The sequence below is a fragment of the Triturus cristatus genome, chromosome 8 (assembly GCF_964204655.1).
Source record: "Triturus cristatus chromosome 8, aTriCri1.1, whole genome shotgun sequence".
NCBI lineage: Eukaryota > Metazoa > Chordata > Amphibia > Caudata > Salamandridae > Triturus > Triturus cristatus.
This window is the reverse complement of record NC_140591.1, coordinates 845,192,131-845,216,203: the sequence shown is the minus strand read 5'-3', so window position 1 is coordinate 845,216,203 and position 24,073 is coordinate 845,192,131. Positions and strand designations below refer to the sequence as shown.

Genomic DNA, 24,073 nt, shown 5'->3' with positions numbered 1-24,073 from the left:
AGAAGACAAAGGTATGCCAGTCTCTCGGCTGGATGAGGGAACAACACCCAAGGAAATACAAGGCCATCTGCCCTCGAGATTGGAGCACCAGTACCTGCCTGCTTGCCAAGACCAGTGTTCCCTGTGAGGAAAAGGAGAGTGCTTGGAGGGAGTGAGTTCCTGGGGGTGGAGCCTGGAGAGTGGATCACAATAGAAAGTTGTGCAGAGACAGCTGCTGCACTGTTCAGCTCATCCACCGATTACAGATTTAAGTTGAGACCCAATATGCCAGAGGGGGTGGCTGTGAAGATAGCCATTGTTGCACCTGTGTGCAGAATGAATTTGGTGATGTGGCAGAGAGGACTGCCATGAAGATTGTTTGACTCCCATGCCGATTGGGCAGTAGCCTGTGTGCAGAGTAAAGTCGGCAGCTCCATATGCCAGAGGGGGTTGCCATGAAGATTGCATGACTGCTGTTTCTGTCGGGCAGTAGACCCTGTGTGGATTGAAGTTGGTTACCCCCTTTGCCAGACGGTGCCATTATGATGAGGAAGTTACTGCAATGTCTGTCGGGCTGTCGGCCATGTGGGGAGCAGGGTCAGTGACCCTGTATGCCAGAGGGGCACAACGAGAAGAACATGAAACATTGCCTACTTTTCCATCTTTGAGAAGAAAGGACTCAGTGGTTACCTATTTATGCCAGAGCCCTGACTAATGATCAGAACCCTAGCGATCCTCCCCTCACCTGTGTTAGAGATCAGAGGAGCTTACTGTCTCTCCACAGAAAGCGTAGTTGACACCCAGCCGCTGCCGCTGCTGAGCCACGAGTGCTGCTCACCATCAGCACCTGCTGCAGCCCTCCACGACACCCAAGAGTGAAAGGCTCCCAGGGACTCCAGTACCCCAACCCCTGCAGGAGTGGGTAAGACTGATTGCAGGGCCAGAAGGCACTAGAGGAACTTGTTATGCCCATTGCGCTTTGGGCGCAGTACCACTTTTGACTTTGAAGAGTCGGAGTGAGACTCCTGAGAGGTGGACTACCAGTGGGGTTTCACCTGAATGTCACCTATAGTGAATGGGGAATAACCACAACTGTTAGTGAGGGGAAGCGGTACTCATGGACCCACCTATCAAACACTAGAGTCCTGACCTCATGGGCCTGTGTGAATTTTTTGTGTATGCCATATTTTACTTTGTGTTCGTAAATAAATACTCCTTTTTTCATAAGTATTTCATTTTCAAGAGTCTGACCACCTTTCATTTTTAAAATGCCCCAGGTGTATACACCACCTCAAATATCTAGTGTACCACTGTTACCAGTTCCAGGAGTAAATTTCTTGAGTGGGATGAATCTAGCAGGGACACTGAGCTTGCAGTTGGCTCTCCAGAGTGTTAAGACTGAGCAAGAGCAGAAGGCTGGGGAGTAAGAGAGGAAGATGCCAAGACTAGCTCACCAGGAACAAGAGCAACAGAGGCAGGAGAGACAGGAGGAATGTGCCTGGGAAGACAACTTAAATTGTAGGACACAGAAACAAAGAGAAAGGGAGGAGAAGCCAAGAGAGTGGGAGGAGAAACTGAAGGAAGAGGAAAGAGAGCTAGAGAGGAAAATATAACCCTTGAGAGAGAGAAGCTTAGAATGGCAGCAGCGACGAGCGACTCTACATCCTGTTCAGGCCCGGTTGTGGCCAATGTTCCAAGGGATATTAAGCATGTGGATGTGGAAGCTTAGGACATCTTTAAATGGTTTGTGAGCTTTGTGGTCACTTGTAAGGTGTAGGTCTTGAATGAGGTGTCTAAGGCATCCGCCTTAATGGGGAGCATACCATTGGAAGTGACAGCCATTGTTGGATGTATGCCTGTGGCAGGCCAGATGGTCTATGAGTGAATATAGGAGGCTCTTTTTAGAGGGTTGAGTCTGAAGCCAGTTCATTACCTTGAAAGGTTCCAAGACTGCAAGAGAGAGGTTGATGTTCTTTTGAGACCTGGAATAATGGGGTATTAAGTGATTGGAATGATCAGTGAAAAATACTGAGGCCAAGGACATTCGGTACTTTAACCAGCTGATGGTGACAGAGAGACTCATGGAGGAGTGCTCTACCCCACTTGGGAAAACCTGTCTGATCTGACAGAGAGGGATCTAGAGAAGCTTGTGGGGCTGGCTGGCAAGTGGTTAGCAACAGGGTTCACAGGGGGATACAATAGCACGGTTCTAAGCCAAAAGGGGGAGAGGAGTCCTCCACAGACTACTTCCAATTCGGAGCGTAAGGGCCAGGGTACTTCCTATTGGAGCCAAGGAGAGTCCAGGCGAAATGGGAGTGGTAATGTTGTGTCTAGGAAAAAGCATCATGAGAAGGGAGGACAAGGAAGTTTTTCCAAGTCCAAGGTGGTGAATTGTTACAAGTATCATGACCTAGAACACTTCAAGCTAAATTGTAAGGAGAAAGATTATGACCCAACAGCACCCGCGATATCAAGCAGGTTACATATGGGTGAAAGGATCCGAGAGGGTCAGGTTGTGCTCAACCTAGTAGCTGTGGAGAGGCACCCATCCATCCTAATATGATGGGGTTTGTGCAGGAAGCTGGTATAAATGGGAGGAAGGTGCCAGTCCTGAAAGATACTGGAGCCTTCCGCACAATGGTTGAGAGGAAGAACCTTAAGGCTGAGGAGATGTTCCCTGGTACCAAGACCAATTGTTCAGTTGCGAGTGGAGTCAGTATGGAATATCTACTTTCCAGGGTTGAGATAGAGCTCAATGGCAAGGTGGCCATGGATGATGTTGGGCTAAGGGAAAATCAAGATGTTAGATGTCTCTTGGGCACTGACTTGTTTGCCCCTGACTTGATGACAGGACCGGAAGCTTGTAGGGCTTAGAATACATCAGCTGTGTTAATCAGAGTGAGACTGGGATCATTCCAGATTTGCAGGGATCAAGACAAAATAGTTGCAAGAAAAGGAAGACTCTGTGAAGGCAGTGGCCATGGAGGTCATCACTTCTCTCCAAGAAGAGAGGAGGATGAAGTGTTCGAAGGGATCCAAGTGCTGGAGTCTGGGTCACCTAAAGAGCATCAAGGTTTATTTTCAGCTGGAAGACCTACCAGAGAAGATTTCTGCAAAGCACAAGAAGAGTGCTCTATTCTTGCATGACTTCAGAAGGAAGCGCAGTGACAGTTCAGCAAAGTTGTGATTGTGAAACACTATGTTGTTATGTTACGTTACGTTATGTTATGCTAAGCTATGCTATGTTATGGCGTGTTATGTTATGTTATGTAATTGTGAGACATTGGGGTACTGGTTGACTGGTGTGTGAAACCTGGTCAAGCAACAACCACAATCCTTGTCAGGGTAAGGCACAAGCAAACCCAAAATTAACCTGTGCTTAACCTTCTGGTAGTTGGGTGCTGAGTAGTCAGGCTTAACTTAGTGGCAATGTGTGAAGTATTTGTGTACCACTTTCAACAGGAAAACAGTGAAAACACCACACAAAAAGATCTCACACCAAGTTAGAAAAATAGAGCAAAATGTAATAAATAAAACAGGACCAAATGACAACATTTAATCATTCGAACCAGAGTCATACATTTTTAAAGAATAAAGTATAAAATAGCGTCTGAGAGCATAAAGGGCCAACTGCGGTTATCAAAAGTTCAGGCTGACCGCGATGCAACATGGGTTGGATACAGTCCCAGGTTAGTCCTGCTGAAGGTTTACAGTCCAGCCAGTACCACGCATCAGGCAAATGCATTTTACTGTGGTGGTCTGCATCACCGCACTGAAATGCATAGTCACGCATAATAGCACCCCCTGAGCTGTCAAGCGGGACCGCTAGTAACCATGCACCAGTGAACACTGAAACTAAAGCTGGAAGGAGGAGTGGCAGCTCACCTTGTGCTCTACTCCTGGGGGATGGCTTAGAGTCTGCAGCTGTAGCTGCTACTCTGTTACAATGTAACAACTACTAGGATTTACCAATGGCTGTGGCCTGGCATATTTGATACATTCAAAACTTTTGTGACTCAAAGTTACTATCAATTGTTACTACCGAGTCAGGAGGTCAGGATGAGTTTTGTGTCACACGCGTTCTGATGCCGCCCGCAGCAGCGCTAGCATCTGCAGTTAATGAGTAAAGTTTTGGCAAGCTCACATCACGTTGCGCCACGGTAATTTACATTAATACAAATGACAATTCAGCAACAGGAGGGACTGACCTACCGTGCGGCGGTTGAGTGAAGCCCTGCAGTGGGCTGCGGTGCTGGAGTTGTTCAGCCCAGAGGAGCACACCAGTCTCTCCATGCAGCTGCTGAGCCTCAGAATCAAGGCAAAGTAGTTGATGCCACGTCGAGGCGGCCTGTAAGAATCGCCTCAAAGCAAAGTGAGTGCACTGCCTGGAGTGAACTCTCGCTCACTCTGCTTGAGCTAAAAATGTGCTTTAATTGAATAGCGCTAGCTCGCAGTGACAACACTGGTGCCATCCAAAAAATTACTTTCAGCGCGGCCTCCGGCTTCAGTTAAGTCAGCAATGCCTGGTGTTATATTAGCTCTGTGACAGCCGGTTGGTGTTACCTAGTGCTGGGGCTAGACAGGTTGCGTTGCTCCGACTGTGGCGGACACCATTCACTGCTCGGTAATAATTTTCTTATTAGGGTTGAGCAGTACATTACTGAAGTCTACTGTATTTGAAATAACAAAAGGGTCGTGGCTGGCACTAGTGCGTCACACTCTCCTGAGGCTTGCCAATGCCTGTGCTGTCTGAGGTGGCTCACGTGTCAGCTAACTACTGACTCTTTCAATTATATAATATAATATATTAGAAGAATCCTGTCAGTTATCAATTTATTATATTTAGGCAGCTGGCGTCAGTTAAGTCAGCTGAGAAGATCCATGTTGGGGGCCCACAGTAGAGTTAGAGTGCGGCGACAGCACCATTACCGGTTCTCCAGTCATATGAGCCAATCAAATTGTTTATTTGAACAATCTGGCAACTTTCTCGACAATCCGGGCCCCTAGGAATTGCTGCTGCTGCCCTGCGCTGGCTGTGTTAAATTGCAGGAAGACTGACGCCTGTGTTCGAAATCCTGACCTCGACACACAAGTGGAGGTTATTACCATTCCATTTCTGGTGCTTTGCAGCAGATTGAAAATCTTCTTTCAGTTATTTGTTGCTCATATGTATGTAATTTCTAAATACCACTTCCCTGCACGCTGGCCGGACAGTGCATCTCGTTCCTCTTCGTCATTCCAAGAGCAGACCGGAAGAAGGAACCAGGAAGCACCCAGGCTCCCACTCTCCCCTGACCAATCACAACGCTACCTTACAGCAACGTTGTGATTGGTCTGAGCACTGTGGTTCAGCACTTAGAGAGGGACTGGGGCCTGGTCATGTTACAGCCTGGGTGTAATACAGCCTGGGTGGAGAACATGCACAGTGTGCATGACTGTTTGGCCAGCCCAAGACGGTCGTCCAAACATTCATGTGCACTTAAGAGAGGGCCACCACTGTTCCTTTGATGTCGAGCCCACCCCGCCTCTTACCAGCTGAGACACAGAGGAAAAAATAAAATGATAACTCTCGTTATTATCATTTTATTTTTCCTTTTTCAACTGCTCACAGAGCAGTAGGGCGACGCTCTTCCACCTTAGCAGAGGAGCCACCCCTACATTAACTAAGTGATTCCTGGCAATGAACTCTGCTTTGGGGTTAATGTCATCAGGAATCGCAGAAGTGGCATATCCACAGCATTGGCAATTCTGTCACAAAAGATTTTCTTCTAACCTGAACCAGTTCTTTTCCATATATATAAGAGCCTTTCAAGGGAAAACTTTTCACAAAGATTACAGACTTGCCTAAATGTGGTATTATGGCTAGCACCGGCACACCAGAGGTACTGTGTCCATCATAACAGTGGTACAAAATGTAGCCACCAAAGTATAAAGGTTTCCCCTAGGGTGTTTGAGAAAAGGGTAAGTGCAGAGAGCAGGTAGAAGTGCAGAAAGGAAGTCAAGCACATTAGGCACACCACGATAGAAAGCACAACACGACAGAAAGAGAAGTGCAGCAGGAAGACCAAAGCACCATCGTTAACAAAGAGGGTGGAAAATTGAAAAGCCACAGGTTGGAAAGCTTCATTACCTGCGTATTATTGACTGAATATATCTGATGGCTTTTAGGCTAGGGAGAAAATTGAGTACACTCCCTTAGTATTTTCTGTTGGAGAAACCAGTAGCACAACTCTCTTTAATATCAAAGTCTGCATGCCTTGGAAGGTACCATACCTCCATTTTGAAAATTGTGTGTGTTGATGCGTAATACAGACTTTTGGCTGAAGATGGCATAAGTTAAGAAAATTTGAGACTTCATAACATTGGTCAAGCACAGGAGGGAAGCTTCGGAGGGGGGCTGCTTGGTTTTTAACACTTCCCTAATAAATGTATTTTCTGGTAAGTAGTTTGGTTCAAGTGCTTTTAGTTGGATATGTTGAGGGGTCTGTCAGATTTCACCAGGAATTTTTACATACACACAAACAAAATTGCACATTCTCTCTTTCTCTGGTATGAAAGTCTTCAAAAATATTGGTAAGTTTACAAAGTACTGTGGGGCATATTTACAAGCCCCTTGCTCCGCTGGAGCATCACTTTTTGTGACGCACCGATGGCGCATTTTGTTGCCTCATATTTAGAAGGACACGTAAAGCCACTCTGCGCTACTTTTTGTGTCCTTGTAAAAATGGCCCCATTTCACGCAGCACTTTGCGTGAAAGGGGCGTTCCCTGGGTGTTGCTATGGGTGTTCCCATGCGACACCCATGGAACCTGACACATTCCCAAATTTACGAGAAATATTAAACCTGGGAATGCGTCAGAATGCTATGCCTCCCCAGGCGCAATGCATTTCTCCTCGTTGTTTCCTCTTTCACACAGCACACATAGAAAGAGGAAAACATCTCTCGACATTGTTTTTGTGCAGGAAGGTATCCCTTTTTGCACAAAAAGAAGCTACCCGCAATGCAATAACCCTTGCACAACGGTGCAAGGGTGCCTGCATCGGCGCATGGCAGCCAATTGTGCGCCAGCGCAGGGGGGAGCACAGGAATCCATCATACTGTTGTAGATATGATCCATCCCTGTGCTTTGAAATTGAGGAGAAATGTTTTCATTTCTCCTCGTTTTTTCCTCTTTCTATGCATGCTGCATTATCCAGCACACAAAGAAAGAGGAAAACATCTCCCGTCATTGTTTTTGTGCAGGAAGGTATCCCTTCCTGCACAAAAAGAATCTACCCGCAACGCAATAACCCTTGCACAACGGTGCAAGGGTGCCTGCATCGGCGCATGGCAGCCAATTGTGCGCCAGCGCAGGGGGGAGCACAGGAATCCATCATACTGTTGTAGATATGATGCATCTCTGTGCTTTGAAATTGATTCAGTGCGGCGCAGCAAATTGGCTTGGGGCATCGCGCTGAGTCACTTTCTCGTAAATAGGGCCCAGTGATTTCCCTCACTTAGTACCCCTATCAATCTGCATTCGTCTCCCTTTCAACTGCCCCGTAAGCCACTCTCATGCACCCTGACCTCATATAATGTATTTTAACCTTATATGGCGACATAATTGTTGCAAAAGCTGACCCTCCCCCCAATCTGACTGACCAAGCTACGCACCTGGTCGGGTCTCATGTTCATCTACACGTTGAAAGCCTAAAGATCATGGGCTAGGGAAGTTGGAATTAGGACTTGACCCCGAAAAAATACACCCGGCCTCGGGCCTTCCTAAAATATATATTAGTCGAAATGTGGCTGTTGTCGTGTAAAAGTGCATTCAATTTTGGTCGTAAATGTGATGGTTCAGAAAGAGACAGCGTCGGGTTTAATATTAAACAATATATCAATGATCTGTTCTTAGTTCTACATTTTGAGTTTGGTGACAGAGTCCTGGCCATGGACGTGGGGTGTGGCGGTCGGTTCAACTAACTGGTGGCCTTACAACGTGGGCAGCTCGGTATTAATGATGGAGGCATAAAACCCTCATGCAAAAAAGTAATTGAGAGTGTGTCCTTAACTGTGGGTGGTTTCTTGTGTAGGTTGGGGAATCCTGAATGGTACATCGTGTGACTGAGGCAAGACACTGGAAAGATGTGAGTTAGATAAAAATGGAGATTTGCTTACACAATAATTAATGAATAAATAAAGTCAGGGTGAAATATTGGTGCTCTGAAGAGCTGCCCGTCAGAGGCGAGCCAGGAGACTCTTGTGAATGAAAGGCTTTGTTGACTGGGGAATGCAGTTGTGCCACTACAGAGGGAGATAATGAACATATTTTAAAATAGCCACACTTCTGTGTCCAAAATCATCTCCCCTAAGACCTGCGTTTTTATATCCTAATATCTCAAATGCACTACTCCCTTATGGTGCCACTGCACAACCAAACATGGGGCTCCGTGAGAGTTTAAATCGTAGCCCATTCTTCACATAACCTTCTGCGGTTGGTAGAAGCCCTAAGAGTCCTATACAGGCAGTAACATGCTCCTGTCATGTACGGTACCCATACTATTATGGGACTAGTCTATTTCCAGACCACATGCCTCTACAAAACACCCGACTCTAAATGAAGTTTCACAGATCTTTGCCTTGGAAGTTTTGACCTCGTGACACACAGTGGGATGGTTATTCACCTTCTCACAACCTTTGAGCCTTGAGAAGGGCCCATGCCTGCGCCCCCCAACGGGTGGGAAGCAGGTGATGGCTGTTGTTTCTTGACTGTGAAGAACTAAGATTAAATTAATTTTACTTCTCATCAGATCTCCATTACCAATTCTTTTATAAGTGGATGAATGTTTCTGGAGTTATAGATTTGAATGCCTTTTGCATTTAGTTTCTCTCATACTTTCTATATCAACTGACTCGGATGTGACTAGCAGTATTTGATGACTTTATTTTTGTGGAAAAACAACGAATACTATTATGTGACTAATTTCTTCGAGATGAGCGGAATCTCGCAAAATCTCAGGTGATTGTATTTGTGATTTCTCTGCGCGATTTTCTCCTGCGAGAGATTTTGTATGAGAAGTAAAAGCCTAGTGACAACTGAAAAACGGAATGTGTGCTCTAATAAGCCCCACTGTGTGAAACATAATGGATAATGCCTGGCAGAATACCTCTCATGCCTTTTTTACGCAGACGACTGCCCGCGCACAAAACCTGTACTTTTCGCAAGAATTACTCGTGTATTGTATGGAAGAAAAGATTACGCAGTTCCACCCGCTCTGACGGGATTTTTGATTTCCAATTGGCAGATGCCGAAGGATGGAGCATTTTTTTACTCGCATGCGAAGACAAGTGAGGCATTCTGAGGCACACGGGCAGCCATGGGTGCAGATGGAAATGTAAAGCAAGGCCAACGATATGTGGGTGGCTGCTATAATGTCATTTCCCTAGAGCCACCGCGCGAGTCCCATGATCACTTTTTAATGCGGCAGCCTGTAGTGGGGGAGGTCTGATTTATGAAAAGGCCCGTAAAAGACCAGGAAAGGCTCGGCAGGGTGCCGGTCGCAGCTGCCTGGACCAGGCCCCATCTCATTTGTCTAGTAAAGTGTGAGCTCATGGCGCACACCACCCAGCTCATAAATTTAGGGTTCAGACCGCCGTCTGGGGGTTGTGTCCAAAAACGCGGGGCCTGCAGATGCTCAGAAACTCCGGCCTCCCCTCGGTGCGCGCGAGGAGACATCACAGACTCTTCACAGCAAGAAGCAAATTCCTTCTCCTTGATAAACTGTCCAGATGTCCTCTCGGAGGAGGAAAGTAACTAATTCCTGCATGGAAATCTCCGAGGAACCCTGCGAGGAGAAAATAATACCTTGTATTACCGGACATTTCAAGGTTACTCACTTGAGGTCACCTTGTTATGGGTGATTCTTTGATCAAAGAATTGAACATAACTCGGTTGGACCTTTGAGCTCCCTAATCCCACCTCCTGATGTATTTGAAATTCGCTTCCACTTTTTTTACACGCTAATAATCTCGCAACAGCAACACTTGCTTTATCAAACGGAAAAATACAGCAAAACATTGAATAAGAAGGCTGAAGAACACCGTGTAAGCTAGTTCCTCTGTCGCTGGCTTCCACCCAGGGACCTGGGCTCCCATCCAGGCCTTGCCACTAAATGTGGCCTCTGTGCGAATCACGTCATCGCCACCGCTCTCTGTAACTGCTTTGCCGCCAAAGACATGATGTATCTCTAGGTACAAGGTTTCGGGTAAAAAGCTACATCTATAAACAAATGCTAAGTTTTAGAAGAGATAATAGGTGAGGTGCTGGGAGCAGTAAAGTTAGCGTGAGAACCTTCTCCTCTTTTTCTGAAACGGGCCATCACAAATCTCACACTTGGCATGGTGTCCAGAAGGTTGTAGGTGGTCGTTTTATTGCTACTGTATTTTTCCTGGACAAGGATCTCCTTTGCAGCAGCCCACGCTGCCTGCCAGGTCACGTTCGTTCAGGATTTGATGGGCTGTAGTTTACTGCTAACACTTTTTATTGTCGGACAGAGAACGAGAAATGCTTGTCCACCCACTATGGATTCTGGTTTGACACAGGCGTTATCATCTGGTGCTGCGCTTGTTGTCTGACATTGTTCTGCATTCTGTCCATCAACTGTTGTTTTTGCATTTGTCACCCCAAGTGGGACGGGTATGCCCAGACCTGGGTCCCGTGCTCTCGATGCCACTGGAATCAAGCTATCCTGGCTGAAGAGGGGTGAAACCCCGAAACCCGTCCTAGGATGCTTGTTTCCAGTTCAGGGAGGACCTGGCTTGGCAGTTCGGACTGGACTGTTCCCATGAGGCACAGGGTCAAGACTGATTTGCATATGGCTGGGTTCAAAGTGGAACGATATGGTGTGCAAAAAAACGATGGATTTAGGCCCAGATCTGTGAACGCGGGTGAATGTATGACATTGTTCTACATTCTGTCCATCAACTGTTGTTTTTGCATTTGTCATCCTGAGTGGGACGGGAATTCCCAGACCTGGGTCCCGTGCTCTCCATGCCACTGGAATCAAGCTATACTGGCTGAAGAGAGGTGAATCCCCGAAACCCGTCCTAGGATGCTTGTTTCCAGTTCAGGGAGGACCTGGCTTGGCAGTTCGGGCTGGACTGTTCCCATGAGGCACAGGGTCAAGACTGATTTGCATATGGCTGGGTTCAAACTGGAACGGCATGGTGAGCAAAAAAATTATGGATTTAGGCCCAGATCTCTGTACGGGGATGAATGTATGACATTGTTCTGCATTCTGTCCATCAACTGTTGTTTTTGCAGCTTGTTGTAGCATTAGCAGGGTGGGGGGATGTGCAGTGATCAGAACGCCCATATTAAAGTCTGTGGCATGTTGTAGCTTATTGTGAACAAGGGATGGGCACGCAGAATTCCGTACCGCTGCTTTATAACATTTGTAAATTAACCTACTTGTCATAAGGGCTATGATCAGACAGGCTCGTGTTTACTGTGATGTAGTTGCTAGTCGCCTTCATGGCGATATTGGAAAACAATGCTGTTTAAGCGAGGCCATTGGAATTATGTGTCAGTGGAAAACCACATTTTGTGGCAGGGATGACTAAAATATGCTGCAAGAAAAGGCAAATCTGATATCTGATTGTTTGTAGAAGTGTTATAATAACCTTTTTCAATTCCACTTCATACCGAATCCCTGCTGTTTCTGTGTTCTGTACATAACAGGTGTTAATATTGCTAACCCGCTGGCCCTCATTTTCCTAATTTAGAAAATAGGCCTATTTTCTCTGAAGTATATCTTCTGCAAAACCACTTTTTATTATTTGGAGCAAGTATAAATATTACAAAAATTGTTTCAGAAGTTACCATTTTTAGGTAGTGAAACGCTCTTTTCAAATCTCTTTGGAAAAAATATGAAAATTGCAAAGCTTTCCATAGACCTATGTGAAGGATGCAACTTTGCATTCCCCAACTGACATAGTTCTGGACTCTACCATTCACTTAATATAAAATGCCTAAATTAAGGCATCATTCTTATATTTCAGCCTATGATTTGCCTAGATTTATGAATGTTCGAGGACTCACAGAATTAGGATGAATAATCTACGGAAACATAAGTAGATGTGCACCAATATTCATGGGCCTCTGTGGATACCCTGACAAAAATGTACACAAAAAATCTTCTTTGGTACTTTTACACCATACAGAAAAAATGTAAATGTAAATGTACAGTATTTGTAAAGCGGGAAAAGTATCTGAGGTATCAAGGCGCTGTGGGCCGCCGGTAAGATTAAGCGAGCTATAGCCCAGAGTCACATGGTGCTGGACTGATCTGCCGCCGGCGAACGAACCGTGAGCCCCCCGGGTTCCGGAGTCAGCCGCCCTGGTCGCCGCACCACACGTCTTCCAAAAAAGTGTTCCACTTGGAGAAATCCGTTCCCCGGCGCCCTCATGAAATATAGGATGCCCCCCTCCCTTTCCCTTTCTGGCAAGAGACCTAACTCTTGTTCTTCACCTGAGTAACTTTACTAGGTGGCACGGGACCTCCAAAATGGACAACCGGAGAAAAGCGTGTTTGTGGGTGATGACCACTTTTGCGTGGCGGCCTTTTAGTAACACTCCCTCTGCCTGCTGCTGGTTTGAGATCTACTCTAATGATAGATGGTCTGTGGGAATCATTTCCATCTACAGATGGACAGGTCTGCTTATCCTGAATCTGCAATCAGTATCAGGTAACTTCCAACAACAATCCGTTTTTTCAAAATATTAAGTTGCACTTACATAAACACAAACTGTGATCTGGGCCCTTTCTAGCACATGCATCAAAAATGCCATTTGCGATTCCTTATTAGCGAAAAATAAGGATTCGATAATAAGGAATCGCAAAAGCCTATGCATGTAGAAATCGCTTACAAAATAGCGATTTCTAAATATTTCTTAATTGCGAGTCGCAAATTGCGAGTCGCAATTAAGGAATACCTCCCCATTCATTCCTATGGGCCTAGAGGCCCATAGGAATGAATGGGAGGAAGTTCTCAATTTGCGATTCTCAATTAGAGAATCGCAAATTGAGAATGCAATTTCAAGGGTGCAAGGGTGTCAAAACGACACCCTGTTGCACCCCTGAAATCGATCTGTGTACAAATGTTGCGCACACACATGTCCAAAGGACATGTGTGTGTGTAACCTACCACTTTGAAAAATGCACTTTCGTGCATTTTTCAAAGTTTTTGCAAATTACCATGAAGTTCAACTTCATGGTAATTTGCGCCCCCTATCAGCGAAATCGCTAATTATTTTACTTTAATGCATTGCATTTAAGGAATCTCAATTTGCGATTCCTTAAATGCAATCGCAATTTGAGAACTCGCAATTAATTGCGAATTCTCAAATTGCGAGTGCCTTGACCCTTCATGCATCGCAAATGCTCTATTTGCGGGCGCAAACGGCCGATTTTTGCGAATCGCACCGCTTGCGCTCAAAAAATGGTTGATGCATGTGCCCCTTTGTTCCTACGTTCTTACCGTAAAGGAAGATTTTTTCATGATCTTCACATGATGGAATACATAATCAATTGAAAATATAATATATTATACTTGAGATGGTGTAGTGAGCATGGCCTTGGTAAGAGGGGTAAGAGATCATTATTTATTTTACATTTGAAGAGCCATACCTTGGGTAAGTGGGACAGACATGTTCAGCTCCTCCTTAACATGCCTTGTAAAGAAGGATTCTTTAACAGGCGGACAATGCATATTAGGTTCACTGATGACACATTCGTGCAGGCTGCCTGGAATCAGATTTTGCCTGTTTCCAAATCTGGGGTTTTAGGTCTGAGAAAGGAGGAGAAAGGCACGCGTCCTGTCAATGTTTTTCTAGGGAGGAAACACTTGTTCTGTTGCTGTGTATTTGCCAGTATTTGTTCGGTGCTCGTAGACAATTACTGAACCAACAATTCTTCCCTCTGGGAATCCCTAAATGCAAACATAAGGTCAAAGCATGTCTGAGTGGCTCCAGTTAACTGAGTTTTCTTTAAAATGTATGGATTTAGTTCAATGTAAACATTTAAATTGTTGATATGTATTTGGAACGTTTTTAGATGTACTTTCCTGACAATGTGATCGTCTGTAACAATAGGCCACGGCAGGTAATTTGTTATTTATTGGAGAATATTTAATGTTTGTATTAAAAGTATTATAAATGTGTGTCTTAGTACACAATAGGGGTCACACAGTAGCTTGCCGCACTTCTATACATGAATGTGTTTGTAATCTTGGGAGCACACCTGACTCTTCAGGCACTATCTGCTGCCACCTTTTGTTTGATGTTCATAGACAATTACTGACACAACCATTCATCCCTCTGGGAATCAGGAAAAGAAAGGTCATAGCATGTCTGAGTGGCACTGACCTCCAGTTAACTGAGTGTTTGTTTTTACATCTATGGAATTCATTCAATGTAATCTTTTACACAGTTGATATGTGTTGCCATTAAGTTGAAAAGCTTCTGGTGTACATTTTTTTTGCCATGTGATTAATTTAATTTTAAATTTTGCAAAAATAGGCTACAGCCGGTTCTTTGTTAGTTACTGGATAATATTTAATCTTAGTAAAATTTTCATTTAAGTTTGCAATAAAAGTATAATGATTGTGTGACTGAGTACACAATAGGGTTCACATAGTAGCTTGCCGCACTTGTAGACATAAATGTGTTTTAATCAAGGGAGAAAATGTGTATCACTGGTCACTATTTGGTGCCATTGACCGGGGCACACATACTAATTACAACGAAGGAGCTAGACACACACAAGTCCTCCATATTGATTAGGAGCTGATTGTGCTGCTTTGCACTGTGAAACCAATCTTCTGGAAATAGGCCCACTCCATGAAGGCATAATTGTCAACAATGCATTACGTGCATTGGCACAAGGGCCAGGGCTGTAATGGGCCCACTACACTTCAATTACAACTTTTTTTTTCTTTCAAGCGATAGAGCCCATTTTCTTTGCTTGCATTAAGACTCACGGTACCCTTACTACACAACTGCCTCCAGGGTCGGACTGGCCGTAGTGGGCACCGAGCGTTTCCCTGGTGGGGGCCAGATTTGGACCCCTGGGGGACGTTTTTGTTACTGGGTGCTGGTTTTTCAGCATCGGCCCCCTGTAACAAAAGCGGCAGCGGTGAGACGGGTGTGTTGCTTTCCACTAACACCCCCCTCCCCCGCCCCTGGGGCCGGCCGAGGTGTTTGCCAGGGCTGGTTTTGGTTCCCAGTCTGGCCATGACTGCCTCAAGTTTGCAAAGCAGAGCTGGGGTTGGGTTACCTTGTAGATCTGCATATCAGTTTGAGGATCAACGCCATAGATAGGACTGTCTTGGAAAAGTAGCAATAAGGAAATTCTCATATTCAAGCTGTCTATGTTTGGATGGAGCGAAGAAAGTGATTATGGTGCTGGGAGTGACATCACTCTCTGAGTGATCTCCGAGTTTTGGATACCACCATCAAACACACTGAAAGTAAAGCACAGAATATTTATTTCCGACATGGACTCCCTTTATTCCCCAAATTAATATTGTTGTAATGGAATCAACTTTCAGGTTTTTCTACTCGAGAAAATATATGTACATGTGTGCTCGGTGGAGTTGATAAAATCCTTTTTTCTCTCAAAAGGTTACCATATCATTTAGCATTGACTCTCAGAAAAGATCATGCCAGGCTGCAAAGTCTTCAAAACTAGGCTGCTACGTTTTGCTTGAATCAAAGTATGCAGGTGCACAGGACCTGCCATGAAAGAGCTACTTTGGCTCCTGATGGATGTGGAAATCACATTTCTTAGGACTGTAACCAAGGCCTAATAATCGAAAGTTCTGGGAAGCCTGCAAAAACAAGCATGTCACTGCTTACCCAAGAAGATTCTTTGATTGGTGACAAGAACTGTAGCTTACCCAGTACCTTTTCAAATGGAGCGACCATGGCGGTAGGATGATGAGAGTGCACGGGAAACGGCCTTTACAACGTGGGCAGAGCCATGGGTGCCGTTTCCCCGCAAGCGCTACCAAGCATGCCGTAACCACGCATATGCGGGGTAAGGCTGTACACAGTCTAGTTGTCCAGGAACAGGAAGCATTGGAACAGAAAGCTGAACGTGGACAGGTAAGAGGGGGGATAGTTTTAGAGGTGGAGGTCGTTTTTAGGCTCAGGGGGTTGAAGTTGTTTGCAGAGCATAGGGCGGGGTATTAGGGCTCAGGGTGGGGGGGGGGTTGCGGTAGTTTTAGGGATTCAGGTTGCTTTCAGGGCTCAGGGGGTCAAGTTGTTTATAGGGCAGGGGCCAGGGTTTAGGGCCCAAGGCAGGGAGGGGTCGGGGTAGTTTAAATTGTTAGGGGTAGGGTAGTCTTTAGAGCTCAGGGGGAAGTCAGGTTATTTTTAGGACAGGGGCCAGGGTTTCGGGCCCAAGGCAGGGAGGGGTCGGGGTAGATTAAATTGTTAGGGGTAGGGTAATATTTAGGGCTCAGGGGGAAGTCAGGTTATTTTTAGGGCAGGGGCTAGGGTTTTAGGGCTCAGGTTGGAGGGGCTGGGGCATGAACTTTATCACATATCCCTTTACCACGAAGTTGTGTGGTAAAGGCATGCATGGTAAAGAAACGCGTTATTCAGACCCACTCGTGGTTCGGGCTGTGTGGTAGAGGCACCCATGGTTTAGCCATGCGTGCCTCTATCATACGCTTCCAGACTGTGGAATGAACTGAATCCAAGCAAGGGTCAGAACCTAAATGTTTCAGGAACGACTAAAAACCTGGACTGTTCTGACTCACTCTGCAATAGATTTCCAAGAAAATGAGCACAGCAATTGGAGAATAGTAGACCGAGGCTTAGACTTCATTGTTCTGAATTTTACTTCCACCTTTCCCTAAGATAAATGTTCAAGCACGCCCAGACTTCCAAAGTAACTGAAAGCCTGTGGGCAGAGCTGCATGAAATTTCTTAATGTCTAAAAAGCTAAATGGTTCACTTAGAGCCATGAGTTCTTTGATTAACTTGATTTTAACACAAGTACTGTGGAAATGTTCTAATGCTTGCACATTTAATTCCCTGTGTGCTGGACTTGATCACAAACCGTAATGCATCTTAAGTCAGACAACCATTTAAGCATTTAGTGTACAGAAGAATCTGTCCTTTTGACTCAGTGGGACTGTTGATTAAAACTATTACAGTTATCAGAATCCAAAATGGAGGACCAGAGCAGGAATGCGCTCTAACATGTGTTCACTTTCGGCTTGAGCAGTCAAAAGCGAATAAGAGATGTGCGCTTATGTGTACTTCAAGTGACAAGTAATAGCAAGCTATGACGTAAGGCAGCAATGTCTTCTGGTCTAGAAAAAAATGCAGTGCATGTTAGGGTGACCAACTGGCATGGGTGCAAATTCAAGACGGTGAGGGTGAAAATTCAGGACAAAGGGTCAAAATTCAGGACAGAAATTCAGCACAGGAGGTCAAAATTCAGGACAAAACTTCGGGACAAAAGGTACCTTTTACAGACACATTAGAGGAGGTCACGCAATAGAATATAATTAAGCCCATCCATATCCAAACATATTCAACCATTTGCAAACCTATCCATCATGTATCCTTCCATCCACCCTTTCACTCATCCATCCATCCATTATCCATTTATCCATCCACCTTTTCACCCTATCCATCGGTACACTCATCCATCCACTCTGCCACCCATCCATTCATTCACTCATCCATCCAGCATTTTAGCCTTTCAACCATGCAGCCATCCTTTCACTTACTCATTCATTCACCCAGTCAATCATCCTTCCACCCATTCACCCTTTCAGTCACCTATCCATCCTCCCTTTCTCTCTCCATCGACCCTTCCACTCATCCATCTACACATCCACTCATGAATCCATCCATTGACCCTATCACTCATCCATTCACCCTTCCACTCCTTCACTCATCTATCCAGCCTTTTCTCCATCTACCCTCCCTTTCACTCACTCATCCATCCTTACATCCACCCTTTCACTCATCCGTCCATCCATTCACCCTTTCACTTATCAATTTATCAATCCATTCATCATTTCACTCATCCATCCACCCATTCACTTGCCCATCATCCACCCTTTCACTCATCCATCCATACTTTCACTCATCCATCCACCCTTTTACCCATCCATCTATCTTTCCACCCATCAATCCATCAATCCATCTTTTTACCTTTTCTCACATCCATCCTTCCACTCATCCATCCATCCTCTCATTATCCATCCATTCACCCTTTCATTCATCCATTCACCCTTACACTAATCTATCCAGCCATCCACCCATCCCTTCACTTAATAACTCACCCACCTTTTCATATTAATTATGAGCTGAGCCTTTGTCTGCAGAGTTCCAGACAGAAGAGACCCTTCAAGAATTTCACCCTTGCTGTAGGTCCTAAAGTAAGTGGTGGAGTGGGGTGGTGGTAGGGTTCACCATGCCCTTGCACATAGGCAATCTGAATCATGAGTTATGCATGATGCACAGTGCCAGGCCATGAGGTGACTGTGACATGGTGTTGTTGCCAGGGCTTTAAATGGGATGAAAAAACTGGGGGGTCTCTACAAAGGGGGTGTTCGATGTAATTAAGGGTGTGGCTTAAAACACCTAAGCTAAAAATCTGTGCTTAGTATAGTATACTGCCTGACTGGTATTTTGCCTCTTCTGTCATTGTTTATCCAGATATATAACACAAAAAGTAACGTTACACCTGCAAGAAGCCAGAACTATTGGCTTTGTCAATGGTTGTTACTTGCAAAAAAATAAAAAAGCAGCAATCATGGCTTCCTTGATAATAATATTGAAAATGCATCAGTTCTAAAATGGCGAGACAGTGAAAGAACTCTAGCCCCTCCTTTTTAACTTCTTTCACCATCTCCTTTTCTTGAACTGGATTGTCTTGTAGCAGCAATGGCATTTTTGCACATTTCTTCTGTCTGACAGGATGCCCTGCCCTTGACAGAGGCTGGGGAGGCCCACCACATGCTTTGCAGCCCAGACTGGCCCATTGTCATTCTGTATGTGGCAATTAGCCACAGACAGCATGACAATGGGCGGGGTGGAGCTGCTCTTGTGCTCCGAGGAGGAGTGCGAGGGGGCCCTATCAGGGAGTTGAGGCTTCATGCAGGGAACAGTGCTGTTCCATGCAATGCCCAAAATTACAGACAAAAGGCGGCTGTAAAAAGGATCCTCACGGACAACGGACGTGAGGTCGAAATTACGGATGGTCCGTGAAATTTACGGACGATTGGTCACCCTAGTGCATGTTAGTTAGACATGGAGACCATATCCCCAAGTAGGGAGTGAACAAATGAGGTGTCGAGTATGTGGAGAAAAAATAATTTGCAGGTATGAAAAATAGATAGATCTAATCCTAATTATCCTATAATTATCTTCTCAACAGTGTCTCTGTAGCCAGTGGGTTGATTTGTAAAAAAATAAGTGCTGGGACTCTGTCAGGAGGCAGCTTCCACCAGCCCATTTCTCCTGTTAGCGCTGCCTAACACAGAACCAACAAACCCTACAAGTGGGGAGAGGATCTAGCGTAATTACCAGAGCTGCTGACTTTGTAGCCAGGGAACCAGGTTCGAGTCTCAGCGTCGGCTCAACAACCTGTGATTCTGGGCAAATCACTTAATCTTCCTGTGCCTACCAAAAAATGAATGTGCCCTTAACTGGTGCTCAAGCACCGTTGTTGATGATTAAGTGCCGGTGCTGAGTACTGGAAACCACTGGCTCAAATTAAGCACTGCCTGTAGCAGGACCTCTACAAGGTTGCCATAGCCATAGTGAAATTTTGAAAACCCTCCTTCATCCGTATATGCTCAACTTTAATGCCTTTATGGCAACCTGGCATTCTTTGTTCTTACTGGCACAAAATCTGCACTATTTAGTATATCCTTGGCCTGTAAGTCGCCCTGCCCTATTCCCTCCCATGCCACCTATGGTGCTTCCTCATACAGCAAACAATCTAAGACAGTGACAGTTTCACCTGACAATTGTCAGACTGTGCAATGTTTACCACTAGAATGTTAGCTAGTTTTATATAGCCTAGACCAATCATCAAGGATCACCCAAACAGGGGCCTCCCATACACGTTAGGTAGAGCAGTACGGTATTCAGGAAGTGACTACTAGATTATGGAAGCCCAGATGTGATGAGGGCAGGGGTGTGAGCTCACTAAGTAGAGAGTGTGTTAGGATTTCGTTTTACAGAACATTTACAAATACATGGTGGTATCATAAGGCACATTTGTAAATTCAATTTCAAACACAAGGCAATTAAGGACCTGATTTTAAGCTTGACAGCCAGAGTACTGTCCGTCGCGTTTCTTGTTCTGAGGTTCGGGCGTACCAAAGGCATCATTGTAGGAAGGAAAACATGCCCTCCAAGTGAGAGGTACGAGCTCTTGTACGGATAGAACTTTCAAGTGGAAAATATTAAAACACGTCACGCTCAGAAATGCAAACTTGAAAAGGATTCACGTTAAGCGAGCTTTGGTAATGTGCAACTCAAATGCATAATCGTAATGAAAGGAAGGTTAAGCACTTACCGTCCTCATCTCAGCTTCTGACTCCCGCCATCTACCGTCCTGCTGCCTTTTCAAATTTCTGCTGGCAGCTCTCACCGCCGCGACGTCATCAGCCAGCCAGGAAAGCCAGCCTCCCTCTCTCCCCTCCGCCAATCACAAAGCGTGAGGCGAAGCGGAGCGCGCCCCACCAGGGCCATTTTCTCTATGTAGGCTGATGCGTGCAGCAGCATGCAGCAGCCTGCATAGAGAAAATGGGAGAGTGGGCGGCCCTGCTCGAGGGCAGGGGGGGAGTGGCTTGCTCACTGTTGGGCATACTGACTGTTTGGTCGGCACCCAGGCCGGCTAAACAGTCAGTATCCACAACAGTGGGCAAGCCACTCCCCCCCTGCCCTTGAGCAGGACCGCCCACCCCCACCAGGCACTTCTGCTTTCTCGCCGTGCGAGAAGGCAGAAATATAAAATGGTAGTTATTACCATTTATGTTTCTGCCTTCTCGCACCGCGAGAAAGCAGTGGGGCAACGCCCCCACGCCCCAATGGGGGAGCCGCCACTGTTATGACTGTACCTGATGCTTGTTGGACATGTTCCTCCCCAGACGCTTTTTTATTTCATATGATTTTCTCTTGTCCAATTGTACATAATTTCTGGAAAAAAGTGTGGTCCCAAATTAACCTGATTTTTGGAACTAAGCTTTCTTTTTCCTTTACCAATGTTTTCTTCGGAAGTCTCTCATCTTGCTGGGAGAATGTTACGCTTAATGTTAAAATGATTGATTTGTTATTAGCGATTGCATTTCAACAAATCACTGTAAATTGGAAAGATTTTACAAAAATCTCTTATAAAGCATTTGCCATAATCACAGGTTAGACACAGCTTTCGTGCATCCTTTACATATGGCAACGAAACGTCTGGAGTTGTGGGCACCCGTCACAATATACCTTGACACAAGTGCCAAGCACTGTTCCCAGCTGAAACCATCCCGACAAGAAGTTCTAAAACCTCCTTGAATCCCCTAAATGTTCCTTGATTATTTGATATTCCAATGCTTTTCATGATCTATTTCTATCGTATTATTCTTTTGTCTTTTATTCATGATCCAATCCATATAACCGTATTACAGTAAATTATATTGTACTGACATGAGTTTATTATTGTGAACTATGTATTGACACCTTTATTTTTTATTAATAAAACTTTTCTGAACTTAAAATAAAGTCACTGTGTGAGAAGAAAGGCAAATTTGGTAGAAACCCATGTGTATGAAAAACTGGCCGTGTTTCCTTCTAGGCATACCAATACATTCGGCAAAATGAGTTTGCCAGTTAAAATGTTCTATTAGAATAACACCCAAATACTTGCTCCAAGGGGGTCCCTCTCAGCACAGGGTTTGAACGAGTGGAATGGCAAGGGTTGAAAATCATATATTGAGGGGGGAGGGGGTGGCTGTATCAGACTTAAAGAAACCATTTAAACTACAATTGCGAAAGCCAACACTCACAAGAACTATAGGAGAATGTCTAACATTAGTCACCTTAAAAACCCAGCACTCTGAAGTAGATGGAGATCACAATTGGCACTATAAAAACAAATGCATATAAAAATCCATATTTATCAAGAGTTGTATTTTAATTCAAATAATAACTGGCAGAGAAGAAAACTTCTATTTTCACACACAACACTATCCAGAGCTAAGATAGCAACAGATACATCCTAAGTTGTAATGACACCTCCACCCTTTTGTTTTTTACAAAGCATTACATTTATCGTGGTTTTGTCATATTTACAAAAGGAAGGAATTCATTCAGCAGGACAGAGTTGGGTAAACTCACGCCTGCTGTACCGTATTTAAAGACGAAAGAAACCTGTGTCGATTGTTTATTGCAATGTGCCCGATAAACATATGGCAACCTGTGTTGTAAAAGATATAAGCTATCCGCAAATCATTTCGGCAATCCTTTTAATGGAAGCCATTTTGTAAAATGAGCACAGTGGCAACTAGAAGAGCGTGGTGCGTGCTTTCAAAAACACATACGTACATTCTAAATTAAGCTCTTCTATGGTATTGGCTAAACAAATGTGGGGCTTATTTACAAGCCCCTTGCGCCACTTTTGCATCACTTTTCCCATGTTAAAAGTGACGCAAAAGTGGCGCAAGGGGCTTGTAAATCTGCCCCTTAGAGTACAATGTTGGAATACATATCACGCACAGACGTTTCGTGATTCACCACACAGGCACGTGCTCAGTGGCTGCAGCATTTAACAAGATCATTAGACAGAACTCCACAGAGCCACAAGTCTGAGCAGACGAGGCCTCGCTGGCAGTTACATTCCACACCTGAACAAAAACTGCAGGGCGCCTTGACGCCCCTGCTGATGCGAGGGCGAAGTTCAGTCACAAAGCCTCTCTGTGCTCACTCCTGTTCTGGCTTCTTTTCTTCCAGGCCATCTAATCTTTTATTGGACCAAAACAACATCGATGTTGCGGCCTTCCGAGTGACTGAGGACTGGCTCGACGGCGTTCGGACAGCGCAGTGCAAGGACATTTTCACAGGAGTTCGATATAGTTCCTGTGAAACAATAGCAAAGATTTCCCCAGAGTAAGTGAAACTATTTTGCACGAATTATACCAAGATGCACGCCCATTATAAACCACTCAGATCTTAGCACCGACATCCCATAGTACACACCTGCATCTATAAGGTAAAACTGTATACACCCACCACAGAAAGGTACCCTAAAGCACACATTGAGACCACACAATGTTGTTAGGGAAACATTTCTTAAGATTTATCTCAAGTAGGCAAGGCAATGGGTTATCTTATGAGCGATCCATAGGGCCTACTAGGGCCTCAGCTGCTGCCCACCTAATTAGCCACAAGCACCAGCCTTATCAAGATAGCCAAAGAGGAGGAAGCCAGGTGGACGCCATCATATGCATGCCCTTCTGCTGCCCACATTGCCCTGGAATTGACCTAAAAAGTTCCTGAAATCCTGTGAGGCAACTCCCACATTTGAGGTATGTGGTGGGGGGGTGAATAAAATGTGGGGGTTGTGGGGCGGGGTAAGCATTTTCAGTATTCTACAAATATATTCCATTGTACATGGCCTGATGTGCAAAGAAAATTTTCAGTCACAAATGGCCCTATTCACTGAATGGGGCCATTTGCGAATGAAAAAATACTTTTTTCCATGTACCAAGCCCTATTTGTGATTCAGTAACCTATTACCAAATCGTTAATAGGGTTTGCAATTCGAAATAAGAAAGGGGTGTATTTAGGGCATCCTTTCCTAATACTGATTCGCAGTGGTATTTGGGAATGTTTTGCGACGGAAATGCTGTCACAAAACATTCGCAGTTTACCACCAACTACGAGTTGGTGGTAGCCCATCGGAAGGGGTCCCCAAGGGACCCCTTCCCCTTTGTGATTGCTGGTGAAAGCAATTTTTAAGAGCAGGCAGTAATCCCACGGACACCTGCATACTCATGAAAAAAACGTCATTTTTTATTTTTGAGATACATCCT

At 45.0% G+C, this 24,073-nt stretch overlaps 1 protein-coding gene and 1 long non-coding RNA gene across 5 annotated transcripts in view; one reads left to right on the top strand and one right to left on the bottom strand.

Annotated features, from left to right (window-relative positions):
• The window catches only part of LOC146805161 (uncharacterized), a 245,637-nt gene that overhangs the window by 123,886 nt on the left and 97,678 nt on the right, over nucleotides 1-24,073 (bottom strand). For 2 of the 3 annotated variants that reach the window (XR_014967795.1, XR_014967796.1), the window contains one exon: nucleotides 22,180-23,117. The exons of the other annotated variant lie outside the window; for it this stretch is intronic. This is a non-coding gene — a long non-coding RNA (uncharacterized LOC146805161). Of the gene's footprint in view, nucleotides 1-22,179; nucleotides 23,118-24,073 lie in introns of those variants that run through there. 3 annotated transcript variants of the gene reach the window in all.
• Nucleotides 1-24,073, top strand: part of EPHA3 (EPH receptor A3) — an 853,417-nt gene that overhangs the window by 818,230 nt on the left and 11,114 nt on the right. For both annotated transcript variants that reach the window (XM_085622346.1, XM_085622345.1), the window contains exon 16: nucleotides 22,992-23,147. In XM_085622346.1, the coding sequence (XP_085478472.1) occupies nucleotides 22,992-23,147 (156 nt within the window). The remainder of the gene's footprint in view (nucleotides 1-22,991; nucleotides 23,148-24,073) is intronic.